The following is a 23223-nucleotide window of genomic DNA, read 5'->3' as shown; positions in this document are numbered from 1 at the left end:
TATCAAGTATTTCCAACTTGGTGCAGTGATTTCTGATATACACGGAATTACCGTCATTTTCAGTCAAAAATGCCGGTGACCTTGACCTTTCCACATGACCTGGGCCTCGTATGGTCATGTAATGTACCATAGTTCAATTGATTCCTGATCATCAGAACTATCAATCTAACTTCCAAATATGTTTAATTTGGAGTAGTAACTGATGAGATATATCGAATTCCAGTTGCAGCCTGGTTTGTTTGAGGCCATCTCGGATTAATGCTAATTATTAGGTGTTAACGAAGTTAAAGTGTCTGGTTAACGAAGTTAAAGACTTTGAAGAGGACATATGAAATGTCATGCAGTCGACCAAGTTTGATGATTTTTCCACAAGTGTACGATCCTTCCCCAAAAACTTCCAAAAAACAGATCGATAAAAAACTATGAATTGTTTTCCCTGGAATTAATAATGTAATTATGAAACAATATATATAGACCACAAGGTCTCACCCAATGTGTGCTTTGAGAATAAACATTTGTCTCAAAAATGGAGCATTATTTCATTTTCATTATTATATAGGTTACTGCTTTGGGATTCATCTGAAAAATCCTCAAATGTATTCCGAATTTTTTTAACAATGAACACAAAGATTAAAAAATATATAAATAACCCCTTTTCAAAGTTAGGTTAACGATAGAATGTTAAGGAATCTTCAAGGTCGGGATATAGCACTGTGACGTGTCGTCATATAACACTGTGACGTCACAATGCTGTATTTCACTTTTTTCTTTGTGAATCGATAACAATCAGTAGTTGCGATCATGCTGCCCAGGAGGAATGTCGTGGTTTTCAGCAGCGTGTTTACCTTGTTAAAATGAATATTATTAATAAGCCATTCACTTGTTCAGAAAGAACCGATCGTTGTGAAGAATACGAAAGCATCTGTGGCTGCACAGGTAAGGAAAGGGGGTTGGTGGGTGGGAGAGCAATGGAAATATGAACTCTTTCTTGTTCGTGAATGCACGATCGGCCATCTTGTGGAACAAACTTGTAACAATTGGTAACCTATGTGATTGGATAAAATGATATTTTTCATGCACTGAATTTTCTTCCATTATTGTGTAGCTCGTTCTGGAACAAGTACATCTGGACACCTGTCCAAGGGAGCCCCACATTTGAAGCGCCACAAGGTGGACACAAACTCGTTGGATATTCCCCATGTGATGATGATGGCCTCGAGTAACAAATCTGTGTATTTTGAGGATCTGCTCGTGTCCGGTTAGTAAATATATTTTATTGGCTGTTGGAAATAATTTTGACATAACGAGTAGTAACAGACTTGATTGGCACGACAGTTAGTCTTTCTTATTCCATTCCATAATCATGAATCAATTTATTTATTATCAGTTATAACAACACGTTTTAAGAATGTCATCTCCTTGTGAGATTTTAATATATTTTTTGGTATACAAAGTCAAGACTAATGGAAGAGCAAGAACATTGAACATATCAGGAAGCAACATAACAAAAGCAACAGGAGAGAGAGATGGGGGGGGGGCACAGACAGCAGGGTTGAAGGACAAAACAGAGGGAGACTTGGACAAATAATGTGTGTGGGAAGGAATAGGTGGTAGGTGAATACGTGTGTGGTGGACAGAATGGATACAGATGCAAACTCATTAATGCGTTAGAAAAGATCAAGGTTTTGGATGGGGTATGCATGATCTAAGGGATGGGGGATAATTTTGTGAGATTTTTGCTCTTTCTGCCATAGGATGTTTGTGTTGCCATCATTTTTATACATGACACATAACATCTATCATGATAATAAAACACATTGTTGGCAAAACCAGTAAAAATGACTTGACATGGTTAGTTCTTCCCTCATTTGTTTTGATTTATTACTTGATTTAATCTGTTGTTTTAGTTACACTCTACTGAATATCTTCCTCGTGCACCATTTGACTTCCACAGCCTCTCTACAAGACAATGCTCTTCATCTTAACAAAGATATAGATCAGAAATTAACAACTGCAGAGGAACAAGTAAGTTTGTGGAAAATATGGTGGGTATGACGTCATATAGATTGGGGGAGATTGCCTTCTCGGGGGTGAAGGGTGGTGGGGGTAAGGGACTACGAGCTACATTGATTGAACATTTAATAATCCTTTCACTAAAACCTGTGATGGGAGGAAATGACGTTTTTCTTGAACTCAGATTTCTTTCATTATTTTCCAGAACATTCCTGAGAAAGTACATCCTGACATCTGCCCGTGCCCCAACGAATCTGTACATTTGGAGGATCTGCTTGTGAATGGTTAGTAAATATATTGTATTTATTTTATGCCTGGTGTTGGCTTATTGGTTTCAGTGGTGGACTTGAGATCCTAGGATCCTGAGTTAAAATCCCCCCTCGGTTGTTGAATTAATACCAGGTGGGGTTGACTCTGCCTGTCATCCTTCTGAGGTCGGAAAGATGAGTGCCAGCTTGCTGGTATCCTTGTGTCGTAATGGTGACCCATCCAGGATTGTGCCCAATAGCCAAGGAGACTGCTTAGGTAGCACCAACGCTGTGCACAGAGTACGGTCCCAATGGATGGATGGATGGACTTATGTTGAAGGGCACAAGAGGTTGAATAAGACCATATAAAGTGTGAATGTTTGTGTAGCTTTAGCACCTCTTACCTGTGATTAGTGTGTGTTTACGGTAAGGCGTGTTTAAATGTTTCCCGTTACAGGACAGGTGTGTCTGATTTGGACCGACCTTGGTTTTTGGAGGTTTCATGGTTTTGTATTTTTTTGTTTTTTTTTAAACAGGCTCTCACGTTCATGGAAAAGCTATGACACAATTCACACACCCATGCAGAGAGATACATGAGACAACACCAGATGTGACTTTCATACAAAAACAGCCACTGAGATTGGGGGTATGAGATCACTTCCCAGAAGTACGAGCGACATCATCTTAATTGCATCACTTTTCTCTCTGCACTGAGCGGGGAAATAAAGAAGACATTTCCTTCTCCCTCTGGATACCAACCTATGGGGTTTTTTTCCATGCTTTGTCCTTTAAATGCAGAGCCACAAGCAAGGAAGCAGCACGTGCCAGAGTTATTCTTTGGTATGACTCTGCCAAAGTTTGAATCACCAACCTCCCAGACTCAGAGCGGATGCTCTAACCATGAAGCCACCAAGTATTTTTCTTCCTCTGTAATAGTTGGGCAGAACCGGGTGACGTTACCTCTCCAGAGGTCCCAACGATGAAGAGTACCCTTCCCCGCAGAGGTGCATTAGTGCGTGGGAAGCATGAATTTGTTCATTTCCAAGTTTGGGATTGGCCATTGTTCTCGATGTGGAGACTTGTGGAGGCCTCAGGATGGGGGTTCCTGAATTTCTCATCTTGGCATTGGTTGGTGTCCCACGGCAGATATTCATAAGGGTCTCATGATTGGTTGAACACTTGTGGTCTGCGATTGCTGGAAAGTGTGGGGGGGGGGGGGGGAGAGTGGTCTGTTGCAGCTTTTTTTCAGGTCACAGGTTGTGCAGAAAAATTTGGCTCCAACAAGAAGTGCTCTCCCTCTCTCTGGCACTTACCTCCCCTCCACCTCTTTATCTGCTTCTTATGCTCACACTCTTGCATTGGTTTAGACGAAACAACCCCACGCTTCAGCTCCTACTCTGTTCTGCTCCAGCTTCTTTCCCAAGCTATGCGTGCTTCTGCTGTATGCCTTCCTCACTGCACTGCCTGGGTCTTGTTTTATTCCCTCAGTTTATGTATATTGTGTGTGTGTCCTATTTGGGAGGGAAAGGAGGTGAGATGGGGTGGAGGAGAGAGAGAGAGAGACAGACAGATAGACAGACAGACAGACAGACAGACAGTTTTGAAAAAGGTTGCACTACAATATGGACTGCTGAGCTGCAGTATTCATAATTGTTCCCGCTGGAGTTAAACATTGCATAGTTTGAGTATGGAGGATATTTTAGGTTTATTGTATGAACAGGAGCGATGTAAAACTAAAGTGGTGCAGTTTAAAATGGCATGTCCACCAGGGGGTGGAAACGTACAGGAAAAAAAAGAGTTCTCAAACAAAACGAGGGAGTTTGAGAAAGGTGACAGATTAGACAACTTGAGAAAAAGGAAGTGAAAGAGGAAACTAATTATATTATCTCTGTCACGAATCACTATGAGAATTGATATGGATTACTACTGATTTTATTAAACTCACATATAATTGGACTACAGTTCTTGCCAATTACAAAATGAAATATTTCCAAAAACATGTTGTGTTTTAAGAGAGGATGGTCTGTGAGTAGCAGCTCAAAAAAGATCGGAGTCAGCAGTTGTCAGAGGTAGAGTACACCTTTTGGAAAACTTTGACTTGTGGTGTTCGACCTCTTTAGCCGAGTGCTCAGAAGCCTTGCACTATTTGCATTCCAATCATTGAGTTCCCTTTTTATTTGGATGCTATGTATGCAACAACTAGTCATTTTCATTTGGAGTGTCGTGTCGTGTCATTGCATTTGGCTTCCAGGTGGCTATCATTTCTTGGAAGCTCAGCCATGCTGCTGATGCTATGCCCCTCTACCAGTACACTGGTACTCATTTCGATGACTTTGGAAGGATGACAGACTGAGTCAACCCCACCTGATGTTAATTCAGCAGCAAACGGTGTTAACACTCAAGACCCTAGGAACCTAAGCCAGCCACCCTAGCCACTAAGCGAATACCAGGCTTACTGTATGAGCCAGTGACTTGTTTGTTAAAATTTATGTCTTAGTGGTAAGCTTGGATTTCCAAGTTATTAGGAAGCAAGCTGGCTTGTTACCAAGTGTTTTTGTTATGTCAGCAGGTTGTGTGTGGTATGTTTGTAGAATTTTTCATTTATCTTTTTGGCAGTGGGCCAAAACTTGTCCAAACTACACTACCGATCAAAAGTTTTAGAACACCCCCATTTTTCCAGTTTTTACTGAAATTTAAGCAGTTCAAGTCCAGTGAATAAACTGAAATGGTACAAAGTGAAGCGGTAAACTGCCAAAGGTTAAAAAAAAAGTTTAGGTTACCAAAAACTGAAAAATAATGTAAATTTCAGAGTTGTTAAAAAAGGCCCTTTTCAGGGAACAAGTAATGGGTTAGCAACTCCAGCTGTTCTGCAGCAATGGAAGTAAATCAAGCCTTGAAAGTTTATGCAAACAATTCCTACAGGTGTCCCAACTTTTGTTGATTAGTGACAAACCCTCTGTCTGTATGAAAGCAGTGATGGAACAGACTGTGTTGTTACACCCTCTGAAGCATTATTTGGACAATATTTCACTGCAGGAAGTAGTATTGTTGCGGGGCCGGGTATCGGCCGCGAGTATGACCGCAAGATGGAGCTGCAAGTCGGCCCGACCGATCACCCGGAATGTATAGGTCGTCGCCCCAGATAAGTCCGGAGCAGATGGGTCCTCTATCGGACCGAAATTTGCCAATGGATAGACCACGTGGGGTAGGGTCGATTGGCAATTTCAATTTACCTAAATACCCACGTGGTCCCCTTAGGGCCGTAACAGCTTTTACTAATTCTCAATCACGCATCATGTCGAACCAATGAAGGAAACACAAAACGAGCTGATACATTGAACAATCGGGTATTTATTCAACAATAATGTGGTGGGGGGGGTGGGGGAGGGGGGAATCAGGGAAGCACAAAAGAGGCAGAATTAAACCGAATATCAGATAATGCAGATATGTACAGGCACAAGCACTTAACAGTTTACTACTTAGAGGACGGGCCCACGGACACACACACACACACACACACACACACACACACACACACACACACACACACACACACACACACACACACACTATGTGGTGGCTGACGCCTTTATTTCGGCCTTCAGCTCGGAGGATAGTGGAGCTGAGACCAGGGTCTATTTTGGACCTGATGCCTCGTGCGGTCTTCAGAATGACTCGGTTCGCCGCCCGTCCCGGCCACCAAAATCTCGACTCTGTTCACTCCAGAGACGGTACGCAACCCTTCCGGCTCCGGTGGTGGATGGTCTCTCAGAAGGAGGAGGAGGAGGAGGAAGAAGACGTTCCAGACGGCAGCGCCAAGACCAGTCCAGGCCTTCGGAGACTAGCGCTCCCGCAACACGAGCGCTCCAACACGGCGAGTGCTCCAGCAAGATCCGCTCTCCTTCCTCGCTTCTCCTCTCTGGCAGGCTGGCTCACTGTTCGCTGCCCTCTGCTCACTCCTGTTCACTCTTGCTCACTCACTTCCTGGCTGGCTCCTTTTCTTCCTTTTATGCGCTCCGGCGCACTCTCCCTCCCCCTCCTCAGCCCTCGGAGAATCTCAGGATGGGGGATCGTTGCTCTTCTCTGCATCCTTTTTCTAACTGTCATTCTTGTTTACGTCTTACAATCTCGGGGAAGGAGGTGGTCGTCCTCTGCTGCAGCATTGTTCTTCTCTTGAAATAATTCCAATAAAACTCCTAACTATTAAAATAAATCACAGCACATTTACATTGAATTTCCCACTAGACAAGGGAAGGGGAGCTATCTATAAAACACATACTTACTGAAATAACTGAGCTAAAGGAAATGAATGTTGAGTGTGATCATGGTTTCCAGATTCGCAACAGTATATTGCTCTCATAATGGTGAGAAAAAGACAATTAACAAAGGAAGACAGACAGACCATTATAACCCTCAAAAGTGTAGGTCTTTCCTTTAGAGAAATTGCAAATAAGCCAAGGTGTCAGTGAGTACAGTTTCCTACACCATCGAACGGCACTTGGAAACTGGAGAAACTCTGACAGGAAGAGATCTGGCAGACCCAAAGCCACAACACAATCAGAAGACAAGTTTCTGAGAGTCAACAGCTTGTGTGATAGGCGGCTCACAGGACAGCAGCTTCAAGCACAGCTTAACACTGGTCAAAGCAAGGAAGTCTCAGTTTCAACTGTGAAGAGAAGACTTCGAGCTGCAGGTTTGACAGGTCGAGTGGGTAAGAAAGGGATTGCTAAGATTGCAAAATAAGAAAAAGAGGCTTGCCTGGGCCATGAAGCACCGCCAGTGGACTACTGAAAACTGGAAGAAGGTCTTATGGACCGATGAATCAAAATTTGAAATCTTCGGTTCATCACGCAGGGTTTTTGTACGCCGTCGAGTAGGCGAAAGGATGGTTCCTCAGTGTGTGACACCAACTGTCAAACATGGAGGAGGAAGCATGATGATCTGGGGCTCTTTTGCTGGATCCAGAGTCGGCGACTTGCACAGAGTGACTGGCACCCTGAACCAAAAGGGCTACCACAGCATTTTGCAGCACCATGCAATACCCTCTGGTCTACACCGAGTTGGTCAGGGGTTCATCCTACAGCAAGATAAAGACCCAAAACATACCTCCAGGCTATGTCAGAACTACCTTAGAGGAAAAGAACAAGACGATAGGCTTCAAATCATGGAATCGCCAGCACAGTCTCCATACTTAAACCCCATCGAGCTGGTTTGGGATGAACTGTTCAGAAGGGTGAAAGCAAAGCAACCTACAAGTGCAACACATTTGTGGGAACTTCTACAACAGTGTTGAGAAGAACTTTCCGAACAATATTTGATTTCCATTGTCGAAAGAATGCCACGAGTATGTTCGGCTGTTACATCTGCAAAAAGTGGCTACTTTGATGTGTCAAAAATTTAGATTAAATTTTGTTCTACAAAACGATTCCATTATTTATTTATTTTTATCTGCAATTGTTTATTTGTTCTATGCTTTAATTTCAGAGTATTAAATATTGAAACATTAAACTGCTTAAATTTCAGTAAAAACTGGAAAAATGGGGGTGTTCTAAAACTTTAGACCGGTAGTGTGGATGACTCGGTGGTCGATGGCACACTTGGTGGTTGATGACTCGGTGGTCCAGAGCCAGTATTGATATACGACTCATGGGAACCATTGAAATGCTATGGATTTTGTTTGAATAAATATTGAGAAATAAATATCCAATGTTACAAGCATTGTGTAAATGGTGGACATTATCATGCTTGAAATCCTAGTTATTCATTTTATAAATACCTATAAGTGTCTTCATCGCGTGTCTTTTTGCGCCTGCCATCTTAGATAGAGCTTTAAGCTGAGAATGTAGGATTTGACTCCCTGTTGGGCAGAAAGTGCCAAAAGGGTCAACCATGCTGCCACCCTTTTTGTTCATCTGAACTGAGCAGACATAACAGGGGACATGGAATGTCCCCTCATAAAAAAATGCTATGCCATGAGTGAAGAAAAATATCTTGGACTTCAGCTGGAGGGGTACGGTTGAGAGGAGATGGCCACAACCGGGCAAGGCCATTTGGATGTAAAAATGGTGACTCATGCTGTGCACACTCCGTATTTGCTCTTCAGGGTATCGACAGTTTTAGTTCACATTTTCTTTCTTATATTCATTCAATATTCTCACAACATCTACCCTTGTATTCTCTCTTATGTAAACATATTCGATCTTGGTTCATTGAATTCTTATCGTTTTATTTGGCCTCATCTCGTCTCCCTATGAAAAAGGTCCCTCGCACTGTGGATCAATTTATTACAGAGTTAATGAGACATTTGCACAGATTGCTTGCTGTGTTTTGTTTCCTACTATAATTCGTTTTAATTGAACCAAAACATAGAAATGGTCCACACGGGATGGGGTCGAGATCTCGGGTTCCACCATAAATCTTCAGAAAATGAGAATCTTATTGCACTGAAGGTCATTGCCTTATCAGTTTGGCCAGGAATCGAGGGCTCCACAGAAAGTTCTGGTTCCTGCTGAATTATTAAACTGTGCTCTGCAACCACCATGTTCATTCTGCAAGCATCGTGCCAGGAGCCGACCATGCACGAGTGATTGGTCAGGTTAAGGTTACCTTGGAACGTCTGAAGCATGCACTGACCCGCCGTCAGAAAGTCTGAAGCATGCTGTGAGTCATGATCCTTGATAGACCCTTGGTGTTTGTCCCTCTCACTCAGACAAACGTCCTCTTCACATCCATAAAGAGAATGATTAGGTCATGACCTCAAGGTCTGTGGTAGGGAAACAAGGTAGGTTCCCTTTGTGTGCCTGGAGTTCCACGTTTTAAGCATTTCACTCTATGCAGAGATAATACAAGAGGCTCGGCTCAAAGTATCAAACGCCCTACTTGGGTAAAGTTTGAAATTATAATTACTCTGATGCTGAGTAATGTGGTCACAGTCGTGGAGTTAATGATGCGATACGACGACTGCGTCTGTGTAATATGTGAACAGTTAGCCATCCATGATGTGAATTGCTTGTGAATATCCATACGCTGCACATCCAAATGTACTTTGAGACTTACAAATTACAGGAAGTAAATTTGGCTATCCCACCACCAAGGGTTAAAATTGCTTAGCCTATCTTCGCACAATGGTGTGGCGAAAGGTCATTCGGAATGATTGGGCATTGACATGTGGTACCAAGAAGATCATCGAGATTTAGTGATCTGTTTGACCCCCAATTCATAACACTGTGTTTTTTTATGCTTTCCCTTTCAATCTAATCTTTCTTCCTGGAATTTCAACTGAATAATTATTCTCCCACCAACAAATTGTATGGGCTGGATGGTCCTTCCTACCGTCCTCTCCCAAACCCTCCACTTTCTCCCATCTATCACGCAAATCTCTTTGACTTCTCAGTTTAATCTCCCCTTCCATTTTCCCAACCTTCCTTCCATGTATACATCTCTTCCAGTATACTCACTGCCACAATAAAAGCAACGATGTATAATTTATAATGCAGTTGTTGAAGGATTGTACCAGCATTCATTATTAGGGCCGTTTTGGCACGAAGGATGTGTAGAACACCCGAGTGCAAGTTTCCATGTAACATAATTTGTCGTCATGCAATAATAATTCAGCATGTGCAACTCGTATGTAGCCTCAGGTTTTCAGAGGTGACACGAGTTATTCTGAGCAAATTTTGAAAATCTTTCTGAGCTACCAGCATGTGGATCAACCAAAAAAACACACAGATTGCATTATTTAACGAGATAACTCGTCAAACTGCTTACTCCATGCCGACTTGAGAAACAAGGACAGGGGTAGGGTATTTGAGCAGCAAATTTGATTGGTCGTGATGACGTAAAATGTCATAATATTTTGTCCAAATACTGCTAAACTACAGGTTCGTTTTTCCAATTCATGTTCAAAATATGACATTCAATTGAAATTAAGTTGTTTCTCCATCATAAACTGACGTCTGTGACAGACAGACAGACAGACAGACAGACAGACAGAAGTGAACCAATTGCTTAACCCTGCTTTTCGCTTTCCGAGTGCGGAGTAATAATTCATCACAATGGCCGGCAACAACTAGTTTCAAATTTCCCAAAATCCTGCAAACACACTACCTGGACCTCAATGCAGAGATTGTTGTTGGAGGTGGACATGTCCGACATTGAGGTTATTACTTCCATGTGGATTTGTTGAAAACATTTGCCACAACACAGCACGTGGTGATTTGGTCATAATGAAATGGACATGTAATTATTCAGCATCTATCTCTGTCAGAGGTTTGTACCTCATCTGTATCCCATCATGTCTCATAATACATCACATCAACAGCAATAATCACGTGTTTGTTTATTCTTTTTTTTATGCCACGGTATATATGACATTTGCGTGGTTTTCTTCATTATTAATACGTCCCTTGTTTTGTGTGTCGAGTATATCGGTTTTGTCCTTTTCCCTTTGATAAAATTTACACCGTATTTTTGTACCTAATAAATAGATGGGCTTGCTAATTAATTTCATTTTGCAGATTGCTAACATTTTCACACTTTGTGTTTCCTAATCTTGAACACTATGCTGGCTCTGGGGAAATTGCCTTCAGGCAACCATAATTGAGATTTTCCTGCTGATGTTTCTCTGTTTCTGTTTTTCACTCCTGATGTTTCATTTATAAGCCATACACAAGAACCAAGAAACAGGAGCAGCATATATATATATATATATATATATATATATATATATATATATATATATATATATATATATATATATATATATATACACATGATGCAGGCCAGCTTGACTGCATCATTTTGTTATTTCAACTATGTTATAACTCAGTGATCCCACCAGTCACACCCTGGAGTTTGTTGAACTGGAGTTTTCTTTGAACTAGGTGTGTCTGTTTGGCAATGCGGAAGAGCAGGGAGTGGCTTGTGGCTCTCAGACAGATACTATCTATGTTTGCTTCTCTTTTTTTTCAGCTGTATGTCAGTCATTTTCTCTATCCGTATCCCTCTCCGTCCATTTTCCGTCTCCACTTCATTGCTTCATTCATCTGCCTCTCACTTGGTCTCCATTTGACATCGTCACAACAAACTGTTCAACATGACCGGTAAATACCATTCCCAGCTTCTTTTTCTGCCACAAACCATTCATTTTCTTCTTGGCTTCTCATATTTGGTCCATGATTAAAATATGTACATTAACTGTGGCACTGATTTTCATTTCATCCTCTGCCCACCTCCTTCTCTGTCCTCCCTTGGTGGATTTTGCTGTTTCTAATATAGAGGTAAGTGGATTTGGAAACTTTTCCTGTGCTCGTTACACCTGAACAACAAACCAAATACTTTAATGCTAAAGCTATGGCTCTGAAGAGGGAGGAATTGCACCTAGCTTACGCAAACCCGTGTTGAAGCGAGAGTGTTTAATGACTCAGTTTTGTGACTACCTGGGTTGTGTGACTGTGATTGTCAGAAACCATCATTATTTGGAAGCCTATTGAAACTTTTATACAGTGCAAGTCGTTTTCAGTTCATAGATTATTCCTATAAGCATATGAATTGATTGTAAAATATATGATTTCAATGTATTGTCCATAAAGATAGCCTTTTGACTCTTGCGTCAGGCTGTCGGCTGTACATTCGTGTTGGATGAACGTTTGCCCTGATATCATACATTTTGCATGTTGCACTTGATAGTTGCTCTCTTTTTTATCATTTTATTTATTTATTTTAAATGCACATGACCCCTACCCTTTGGATAATGATATGATACAAGGTTGTTGTTCCATCAAGTGCACCGAACAGTGCCATGCTGGTTGCATCAATGTTTATCAGGGCATATGCATACGAGATGTGTCACAACTTGTCCATAACTTGGCAGCATCCACTCTGTGTTAATATTAGCTCAACCAACAGGTTTATCCAGAATCCTGCAATGTTACAACGCATACACTTTGCTAATTAAACCATAAAATTACCAAATGAAGATGTTCATAGTTGCATTTGAACTGGGATTCTTCACGTCCTCATGGTGCCTCGTAGGTTAACAAACATAGCACGTTGAGTTCAAACTATGTCACTTTTTCATGGTAAACAAATAGTGTTTTCCACCTCTCCCCAGAACAAAGAATATGTCGGATTTTCTGCCCTGCCAGGGCAGGTCCACAGGAAAACCGTGAAGAAGGGATTTGAATTCACGCTGATGGTCGTTGGTGAGCTATAGCACTGCAATACACAATTTATTGTGATACAACTTTCACATAAAGTGAACTCTGTTTTTCTTAAAGAGTAGAAAGAGAAGCCTGGTGTTGGCTTGACGGTTTGGGTGACTGGCTAAAGATGTTAGGGTCTTGAGTTCAAGCCCCTGTCATTCTGTTGCCTTAACACCATGTCGAGTTGACTCAGCCTGTCATCCTTCTGAAGATGGTGACATGAGTCACCTCATGTCCACCTCCGACAACACCTCCAGCATGCTAGTAACAGGAGCTAAGCACAGCTGCGTCACGAGATCATGATGCAGCCAAGCATCAACAGGCTGTGTATAAATATACAAAAAAGTAGGAAGAGCACCATGTTATAATTTATAGATATCTGTTTCAATGATCCCAAATGAACAATTCCTTTGTGTTGTTACTCCAGGTTCACACTCCAAATTGTGTTCATTCGTGCATTATCTTGTAAAATGTCCTTCTTATTCATGTGAAGCGAAAGCGCTACACCGATGAACTATCATTAACCTTCACTACTGCAAAGAGAGCTGCCATCGGTTAGTTTTAAAGCCAAAGACAAAATATATACAGAAGGTAAAAAATTTTTTAACACAACACAATTTGTCTTTCAAAATGTTATTTTCAATTAAAAAGTAAGTACATTTTACTTTGATGAAAATGAGCGAAATAATAAGAAAATAAATGAGGAGTGACCTGACAATACTCGATACGCCTACATTTCAATGTCTCTTTGAAACTCCATCCCATCAAGCTCAACCACTCAAGCCTCCTTACAATATTCATCCCCCTCGCTGAGTTATTCACCAAAACACTGCAAAGACGAATTTTTACATTGTCATCACCATTGATGACTTTGGAAGAATATTGCCAACAAAAACAAATCAAACTTCTGGAAAAGGAAACTTTTTTTTTTCTGGGTTATCGGGCCTTTTTTTTTAAATGGTCACTCCTTCCCACATGAGGTTTATGAAGGAAATCAATGAAATGTCAATCTTGTATCAAAAAGGGAGGAAATGTAAAGACATGTATATGGTGATATACCGTATGACATACTACATACAAAAGTCTGCTAAAAAAAAAGACCTCAAATTGAACTGGAAGCACGCTTACAACACAATTCTAACCTCCCTTTCGTATTTCCCACAACTTGGATTTTTAGTTACAGTTATATGTTATGTTTTTCAAAATTTTTAATTCATATTTGATTTTATCCTGAAATTTTTACCCTTCATTTTAATAATGGATATGATATCCAAATTTGTATCCTTTTAAACATTCTGATCACATTACAAAATGTCTATCCATAACATCCTTGATGACATTTACTTCATATGTATGTGATTACACAATGTGTGTACGGGGTATACTCTGTGGCACTTGATCTGTTTTAGCACAGTGTGTGTGTGTGTGTGTGTGTGTGTGTGTGTGTGTGTGTGTGTGTGTGTGTGTGTGTGTGTGTGTGTGTGTGTGTGTGTGTGTGTGTGTGTGTGTGTGTGTGTGTGTGTGTGTGTGTGTGTGTGTGTGTGTGTGTGTGTGTCCTACAGGAGAATCAGGTTTGGGGAAATCTACCCTTATAAACAGCCTTTTTCTGACTGATCTCTACAAAGATCGAAAAGTTCCAACTGCCGAAGGTACGTGACTCGTTTTCCTTAATTGAGTCTTTATTGTCGTTTTTAGCCAAATTTCCACCGAGACAAGTCCTCCGATGGTGGTCACGCGAGTGTGTTTGTTTCCGTGAAGGCTTCGTCAAAAGAAGCTAAAATGTCTGCGGACCAGTCGACAGTGTGTCTCAAAAAAAGTGTGTGCACACTTTAATATTTCAGAAAGGTTAATAAAATGAGAGAGATGGAGAGAGACACACACATACAGACAGACACAGACAGACATGGGTGATGATTGTTTTTAATACCTAACAGATGGAGACGGAGTTACTGTGTGATGAAATGAATGATCGCACGTTATCAGTCAGCTGTTACCCATAAGGCGGAGCAGAACAACAAGATCGTCTAGTTTTCGATAGATATCAAGTCTGTACACATTTTATTAATACACCCTGCATTTTGATCCTGATTACATTTCGTACACACTCTGTAAGTGTGTCACTAAGCCATGTAAAGGCCAAGAAATCTGATATATGAGGGGAATGTGAAATTTTCCGAGCCTGAAACAATTATTCCACATGAGCAAAGAACCCTAAATGACAGATAGGTTAATATCCACTACTTCTATGACGTCTGTGGCATAATTTTATTAGCCCGTCCCCACGCAGCGGAATACGGGGTTTCGCAATCACTTCCTGTGTCTATCTGTCTGTCTGTCTGTGTATCTGTCCGGGCCAGAAGTTGACGTTTTTACCATCTAAGCTTTTGGCATCAAAGTTTCAACAAAGCTCTATTATGAGAATATGGAAAAGACAAATTAAGAATTTGGTCAAAAGATCAAAAGATTCAAGGTATCGTTTGGCAAATGAAAGAAGAAGAATAAGTCCGAATACAAGGCAAAGGTGCTTTGCATTTTCAGATGCTTTCTCGGTATGACTTGTACTACCGGTTCTCACCAGGTGACGCTATACGATACACATTTACTTGGAGAGAAATGGCATCTTCTCCCCACCCCCAAAGTCCTGGATGTATTATTTTATTACCACCTAAAATCAACACCACGAGTCCAACCAGCAGTTTTCTTGTCCGGCGGTTCAGGAGTGCATGGAAGTCAAACACACAAATACTTCTCGTAATGTTAAAACACAAGTTTCGCATGGCAGCTCCAACTTCCAGGAGTATGATTTCTCCTCTTCTTCTTTTTTTATTTATTTATTAACTGGGTAAAACCTTCTCACGCACACCCTCCATAAAACCAGCAGTTTTCAACTCATTCCGTCCAGTGGTTTAAGAGTGCATAGAAGTCAAATACAAAAACCAATGCAAAGACCAGTCTACAGTGTGTCGACACATTCTGATCGAATGGAAACTTCTGGAAAAGGAAACTTTTTTCTGGGTTAGCGGGCATTTTTTTTGTTTTTTTTTTGTTATCAACACAAATGAACAGACACTTCTCAAACTATAATATGATATTGGTCACAATCATGAATTGAACTGGACTGCCTGCCTCGAGACCCACCAGTTTACATGAATAAATGGGAATGGCTAATGTGTAAATACGTACGCATTACTTAAATAAATGTCTTTTTGTGAACTAGCTGGCTCCATTTTGTCTGTGTATGTCCATGGTGGTAGTTTGCACTTGGGTGAGATATATTCTTCTTCTTTAATGGCCACAATTATTCTCACATTCTTGTAAGGTTGACTGGGGGAAGCTTGGTCCAAGTTTTTCACGAACCAGCTGGCCAGGCCTAATGTTCGACTCAGGTTAGGGCAGGAATTTGGAATTTGACCATGGTGCTGGCGATAGCTCACCCACTCTTGGCAAAGGAGACCGTGGGATCTTTAACCCTTTGAACCCTGAGCTCCTTGGACTTTCAGTTCTCCCACATGGAGAAAAATCCGGTCGCTCAGGTATATGGAGGTTTGAATAGTAGCTGGTAAAACGGCCGCTTGGGTTCAAAGGGTTAATGTCCACCAACTAATGCCAGCAGACAGAACGCCTAGTTTAACATCCATCTGAGGGATGGCACACACATTGATGAATCACCCTACCTGTGAAACACTGGGATGACAGTTTCTAACTGGGTCAAGATTCAAACTCAGGCTAGTCAGTTTAGAGGGGAGTGTGTGTACCTCTAAGCCATCTTGCCAGCCTGAGATTGAGAGGGGCACAACGGTATGCTTCTCTTTTTTAATGTAAGTGTTGTGATGTATACAAGGTTCATCACAGGTCACAACCAACTTCAAAAAAATCAGCTGACATTTTGGAACAAATCATGACTTCACTTTTTGGACAAATGTTTTATTGATAATAACCTTTCACTAATGTGTTGGAAGTTTTACTTATCATGATTAATTTGCTCAAGTCCACCAACACTGATGTTCACTTATAAAACGAATGGCATGACAAACTCTTTCGTCAACTTAAATGGGATCCTCAACTTACTTGATGTTCGTGTTATTGATTGGGTTGGCTGTTTATATTGCATGTGGCTCATTTTGTAAACTTTCACAAACATCTGTAAATGGTGACATCAGTCACAAACAGGCATAATTCCTCCCAAATTATGAATTTACACAAATTATATTGTAAAAACAAAAGCCGAGGCCAAACTTGAATCATCCTTGTAGTTTGCGTTATGAGTTCAAGTCATTCTCAGTTGTTCAAACTCCACAATCATTGTTTTCATGAAAACTCTGCAATCGTTAGGTTTTTTTAAACCTGCTCTTATAATTGGTATTTCCATCTTCTGCAGAGAGAATAGAACCGACAGTATCTTTGGAGGACCATACGATGGATTTTGAAGAGAAAGGAGTTCGAATGCGTCTCACCATCATCGACACGCCCGGCTTTGCAGATTCTGTCAACAACACAAACTGGTGTGTGTGTGTGTGTGTGTGTGTGTGTGTGTGTGTGTGTGTGTGTGTGTGTGTGTGTGTGTGTGTGTGTGTGTGTGTGTGTGTGTGTGTGTAACAATCCTGAGGTGTGTTCCATTAACAATCAGCTTGCTATCACTTGCCAAGCCAGCAGTTCCTTATCAATGGTTTTGTTTGGAGTGCCTGCTTGAGTGCTTAAGCCACTTGGCAAGTGCTCTAACAGCTAATTGGTAATGGAACACACCCCAGATGTGAAGAAAAATTTAAGTTTGCCATTTGTTCCAAGCTTTTCCACATTCCATGGAAAACTTGTCTTTATAAAAAATATAAAAATATGAAAAAGTCAGTCTGTGTGGGCAGTAAAATAAGGACAATAAATTTACTCAACCAAAAGTTGATGTATGTTAACTGCCTTGGGAAAGAAGGTGAACCGAAGATTCGAGCATGAGGCCCTCTTCAAGGCAAAAGAGAGGACGGACGCTTTGCTTTGATCAAGGGCTCACAGCCGACATCATTTCACCCGCCTTCCCACGGCAGTCAGCATACCTCTTTCAACGTTCGGGCAAGAAAATTAAAAGTTGATATTCAAGCTAGATAACTTGTCTTAGTCAGCATGTGACTATTTTCGCTTCTTATAAAGTCCTAAAATGTTGTTGATTAATTTTCTAGTACAGGCATGCAGGAGCTATCAATTTGGTTAAGGTATTGGCACACAATTGCCTCTTGATAACATCCATTGTAAGAATCGATGCATATAAATGGGACAACATCAATTTAAGCTTTTCAAGATATTTAAGATCAAGCTTTTCAAGATCAATTTAAGCTTTTCAAGATCAATTTAAGCTTTTCAAGATTTCTAAGATCAAGCTTTTCAAGATCAATTTAAGCTTTTCTCGATATTTAAGATCAAGCTTTTCAAGATCAATTTAAGCTTTTCAAGATATTTAAGACCAAGCTTTTCAAGATTAATTTAAGCTTTTTTCGATATTTAAGATCAAGCTTTTCAAGATCAATTTAAGCTTTTCAAAATATTTAAGACCAAGCTTTTCAAGATCAATTTAAGCTTTTCCAGATATTTAAGACCAAGCTTTTCAAGATCAATTTAAGCTTTTCCTAGATATTTAAGACCAAGCTTTTCAAGATCAATTTAAGCTTTTCTCGATATTTAACATCAAGCTTTTCAAGATCAATTTAAGCTTTTCAAGATATTTAAGACCAAGCTTTTCAAGATCAATTTAAGCTTTTCAAGATATTTAATTCCAAGCTTTTCAAGATCAATTTAAGCTTTTCTCGATATTTAACATCAAGCTTTTCAAGATCAATTTAAGCTTTTCAAGATATTTAAGATCAAGCTTTTCAAGATCAATTTAAGCTTTTCAAGATATTTATGATCAAGCTTTTCAAGATCAATTTAAGCTTTTCAAGATATTTAAGTTCAAGCTTTTCAAGATCAATTTAAGCTTTTCAAGATATTTAAGATCACGCTTTTCAAGATCAATTTAAGCTTTTCAAGATATTTATGATCAAGCTTTTCAAGATCAATTTCAGCTTTTCAAGATATTTAAGATCAAGCTTTTCAAGATCAATTTAAGCTTTTCAAGATATTTATGATCAAGCTTTTCAAGATCAATTTCAGCTTTTCAAGATATTTAAGATCAAGCTTTTCAAGATCAATTTAAGCTTTTCAAGATATTTAAGATCAAGCTTTTCAAGATCAATTTAAGCTTTCAAGATATTTAAGATCAAGCTTTTCAAGATCAATTTAAGCTTTTCAAGATAATTAAGATCAAGCTTTTCAAGATCAATTTGAGCTTTTCAAGATATATAAGATCAATCTTTTCAAGATCAATTTAAGCTTTTCAATATATTTAAGATCAAGCTTTTCAAGATCAATTTAAGCTTTTCAAGATAGTTAAGATCAAGCTTTTCAAGATCAATTTAAGCTTTTCAAGATATTTAAGATCAAGCTTTTCAAAATCAATTTTAACTTTTCAAGATATTTAAGATCAAGCTTTTCAAGATATTTAAGATCAAGCTTTTCAAGATCAATTTAAGCTTTTCAAGATATTTAAGATGAAGCTTTTCAAGATCAATTTAAGCTTTTTTTTCATGATATTCTAATGAGGTTCAACTTTGTGGTTCTGCATCAGAACAACAATCTTTGAAACCGATTAGGTTCCTTCATGCCGCAGTGAAGTTTGAGTGTGAAAGTTTTTACTTTGTCGTCAAAGTGAGCCTGATTCACAATGTTTCGGCTGAAATTAAAATTTGGAATGCTGTTTTGCAGCTGGGATACGGTGGTGAAATGTGTGGAGGATCGACTGGGGAAATATCTACACGATGAATCGGGTTTAAATCGACGCCACATCAACGACTCTCGCGTCCATTGCTGCCTCTACTTTATTTCTCCTTTTGGAAGAGGGTAAGAACTGAATATAATTTAATGTGGAAAAAAAGTTGAAAGTTCAACTGAAAGCAAGTTAGTATAAGATACACTGGTGTTTTCCTAAGGACGCTGGATTTGCATCCCAGAGGTTCAATTTTCAAACCTCATTGAGCGCAGCAGCGTTAAGGTTTCACATCCATAGCATCTTGAAATAGAGCTTGCTCCAGAGCAAAGAATGCCACTAATGGATGTGATTCTGGGTTCAGTAAAAACCCAGCTGGCTCATGAATAACCTTAAGAGAGGGTTTAATTCCTGTTCTTTCTGATCTAGCCGATATGCGGTACAATTCCATACTGACTCTTCATAGCCTCTGAATTGGCTAAGCAAGCCACCCGATCAGTTGTACATGTCCATAAAAAGAACAGCAGCCTCAGGAATTTCAAACAAGAATGATTGCGGAGGGGTTTTTTTGCATACAAATTTGAGGCTTGTGGAAGAGCTAGATCAGAGAATGGGATGTGGAAAGAACACAGTGGAAAGGGGGGGGGGGAGCACACCAACGCCAGAGTAGAGGGATGTCTGCAGGAACAATGGGTGAGGGGAAGAATGAGAGCAAGGGGAGTGGAAAGATGACACAGGGGGGTGAACAAGCTGGATACAAGGTCAAACACAGCAAAGAGATGCAGGGAAAAACTGGGGATGAACTATGTCTACAGGTGGCAAAATGGTTAGATGGCATAATTTGCACCAGCGCATAATGGTTAGAGTGTCCGCTCTGAGTCTGGAAGTTTGGAGGTTTGAATCCCGGCTAAGTCATACCAGAGACTTTAAAAATGGTATGTGCGGCTTCCTTGCTCGATGCTCAGCATTTAAAAAGGAGAGAGTATGTACAAACAACTGTAAGTCGGTAGAAAAGTGCAGATTTTGATGGCCTAATGGCTTCCTCCCGTGTCGAAGTTCCTTGAAGGAAGTCATCTTATTAACTATCACTTGGGTAACTATAGTAGTTTAATGAGGTCTATATAACTGCAGCAGTGTCATCTCCTCTTCTCATCCAGGCTGGAGTTCCTCGAGGTAGTGTTCTGGGCCCTGTTCTTTTTCTGGTTTTCATCAATGATCTCTCTGACTCTGGAAAATCCTTTTTATCTCTTTTCTGATGACTCCACCCTCTGCCGTACCATTTGTCATCCCTTAGACCGGCAAGCAGAAGACTCTTCATTCCCTGCAGACCTGGATAAGACCACAAGCTGTTCCAACACGTCGAACATGTCTTTCAATCTGGACAAATCTCACACTCTCACAATGTCTCTCTGAAAGGACTGTCTGGAACCCCCCACCCCCCCCCTCCGTCTCCTTTCTCAACAATCCCCTTGAAGAAGTCCTTTCATTCAAGTTTCTGGGTCTCACTATCTGCCATGATATTTTCTGGGAAAGCCACATTTCCAACCTGGCCTCCAAAGGCAGTCTCCGATTGGACGTCCTCCATCGTGCAAAGTCCTTCCTCGGCCCACCTGACCTCCTGACCACATACAAAGCTTTCATCCGCAGCCTGATGGAGTACTCCTCTCCCCTCTAGGGTGGTGCTCTTGCCTCTCACCTTTCTCGGCTTCACGCTGTGGAAACCAAGGCATTTAGAATCATTGGTATCTCCCACGATGAGGCTGAGTCTTTGGGTCCTTCATTCTCTCACCGGAAACAGATCGGTGGTCTTTGTCTTATACCGTCTCCTCTCTGGCCTTGCCCCCCACCCCCGCTCTGTCTGTGCTCGGCCACCCCTATATATCCGCACGGCGCTCAAGGTCCACCAAAAAACCCCTTCTGGGAAAACTACCAAAATCACGAATCACTGCTCATCTTCACTCTTTCATTCCTCTTTTTTCCCCGCCTTTGGAATAAACTCCCACACTCTCTTCAATCCCATTCTTCCCTCCAGGTCTTCAAAACAGCCGTTCACCACCATCTGTTGTCTTCTCCTATCCAAAACCTCGATCTTTTCTACCCCACCCAAAACTTTCCACCTTCAAATTCCCTGTTTTCCTTCCTGAAAGTCCCTGTCGTACCATCTTGTATACCGCATGTTCCCTCCCTTCCACAGATCTCCTATTGTCTCCATTCCACACCATTTTGTACTTCCCTCTCCTGCCCCTCTTATCTCCTGCCTTTTTATATGTTCTGTGTGTTCGCTCTTCCACGAACCTCGACTCGGTATACAAAAAACGCACTGTGTGTACCGGCATCATATGTGAAGCAGACCAGGAAGGAAAGGCAGATTATTCCTTCCATAAAGGTAATTAATGATCATTTGATATTTTTTTCCCCCATGAATCCAAGAGTGCCATGGTGAATCTTTCGAGAGGAACTCATCTTCTATTGTGTGTCTAGCTAACCTGAACCCAAAGTTTAAATCCTTAATACCGTTGCTATCAGGTGAACTCAAATCCACAACCTCTGTGTTTCCAGTCCAGCATACTCATCACTAGGTCACCAAATACCAGTGAATATAATATGTTGTTACAAAACACATCGAATCACATCCGCCATCGAAGGTGGACAGAGGTTATGTTTTCACCCCCGTCTGTTTTGTCTGTGAGCAGGATGTCTCAAAATGGTATGGACGGATTCGGATGAAACTTTGTGGACAGGTTGGGTGTGTGACAAGGACGACCTGATTCGATTTTGGTTCAGGTCCCGATCCAGATCCGACCTATCAGTGGATTACAAAACGTAAACTGGTCAACTTGGTGGAGGTATGCGCTCTACGGAGTGCCGTTCTTGCTCTGGAAAGTGGTTAGGTTTTGATTAAAGCTCTTGAACAGAAGGAATTATGGAGAAGCGTTTTCTAATCTGTGATAGAAATATTTCTGTCGCTGAGAAATCCCAAAGGATTAGCAAAATATCCAGTATGTTTTCTGTACCTTTTGTGCCGGCCTATGCTTTGGTTTCGGTTCTGGATGTGGGTGGATCACTGGTGCTGCCCTGTGCAGTTCCTTATCAACAGAATACTTTTTTTCAGTTATGTTGGATAGATAGCAGTTCAGGCAGGACAGGGAGGTTTGGAGAAATTCTGATCATGAATGTCACAGGAAGTGGGAGGACACAATGTGACAGAACGAATTAATAACTACAAATTAAACTCAATTAATTAGGTGTGTGTGTGTGTGTTTTCACAGACTGCGTCCTGTGGATGTTGCATGTCTAACTGCTCTGCATGACAGAGTGAACATCCTTCCTGTCATTGGAAAAGCTGACTGCCTCACATACACGGAATTGCGCGCACTGAAGCAACAGGTGATTATTACATGAAAAAGCAATCTTGGGTTGGCCATCTGATGACCTGGCTCATGTTGTAGTACCCAAGTTCAAATCCCACAGACCATTATGTTTGTCCATTGTATGCTGATGTCTTTGTTCTGCATATGATTTCAGTATCAGCTCCTGCGTGAGTCTGAGATCAATGTGTAAAACAAGTACTGGGTTCTCAGAGTTCATCAAGACATCGAGAGTGGACTGCAAAAGTATTCACCCCTGACCAATAATGCCACACTTAGATGAATTATGAATCATGTAGAAACAATTTTTCCAAATGAACTTTTTTATTCATAACTGAAGAGATCAAACTAAACACTTATAGTAGAAGGAGGTTACATGTCAGGAATGCCTGCAGAAAACATGTACAAATCAAAATGTACTGGTTGTTAAAGTATTCATTACCTAAGGTCAGTACTTGGTGGAAGCAACTTTTGCAGCAATGACTGCTACGAGTGTTTTTGGGTAGTTCTCTACCAGATTCGCACAGTGAGATGGTGAAATCTTTGTACGTTATTCACGTGAAAATTGCTCTAGTTCTGCCAAGTTTTATGGGGATCGTCGATGG

At 40.8% G+C, this 23223-nt stretch overlaps 1 protein-coding gene across 2 annotated transcripts in view; it reads left to right on the top strand.

Annotated features, from left to right (window-relative positions):
- Window positions 1–1962: 1962 nt before the first annotated feature.
- LOC147028572 (septin-5-like) overlaps window positions 1963–23223 on the top strand; it is a 39587-nt gene continuing 18326 nt past the window's right edge. Inside the window, exons 1-8 of one of the 2 annotated variants that reach the window (XM_085879113.1) lie at window positions 1963–2025; window positions 2219–2297; window positions 11232–11362; window positions 12371–12463; window positions 14026–14112; window positions 16842–16965; window positions 19250–19384; window positions 22520–22637. In XM_085879113.1, coding sequence (XP_085735239.1) covers window positions 11356–11362; window positions 12371–12463; window positions 14026–14112; window positions 16842–16965; window positions 19250–19384; window positions 22520–22637 — 564 coding nt within the window. In that variant the 5' untranslated portion in view covers window positions 1963–2025; window positions 2219–2297; window positions 11232–11355. Of the gene's footprint in view, window positions 2026–2218; window positions 2298–11178; window positions 11363–12370; window positions 12464–14025; window positions 14113–16841; window positions 16966–19249; window positions 19385–22519; window positions 22638–23223 lie in introns of those variants that run through there. The other variant, XM_085879114.1, reaches the window with a different exon arrangement.

The sequence above is a fragment of the Eptatretus burgeri genome, chromosome 4, assembly GCF_056783735.1.
Source record: "Eptatretus burgeri isolate ZD-2024b chromosome 4, Ebu_testis_v1, whole genome shotgun sequence".
In the NCBI taxonomy this organism is placed as follows: domain Eukaryota; kingdom Metazoa; phylum Chordata; class Myxini; order Myxiniformes; family Myxinidae; genus Eptatretus; species Eptatretus burgeri.
Note: the sequence above shows the minus strand (reverse complement) of the source record. Positions and strands in the feature narration are given on the sequence as shown.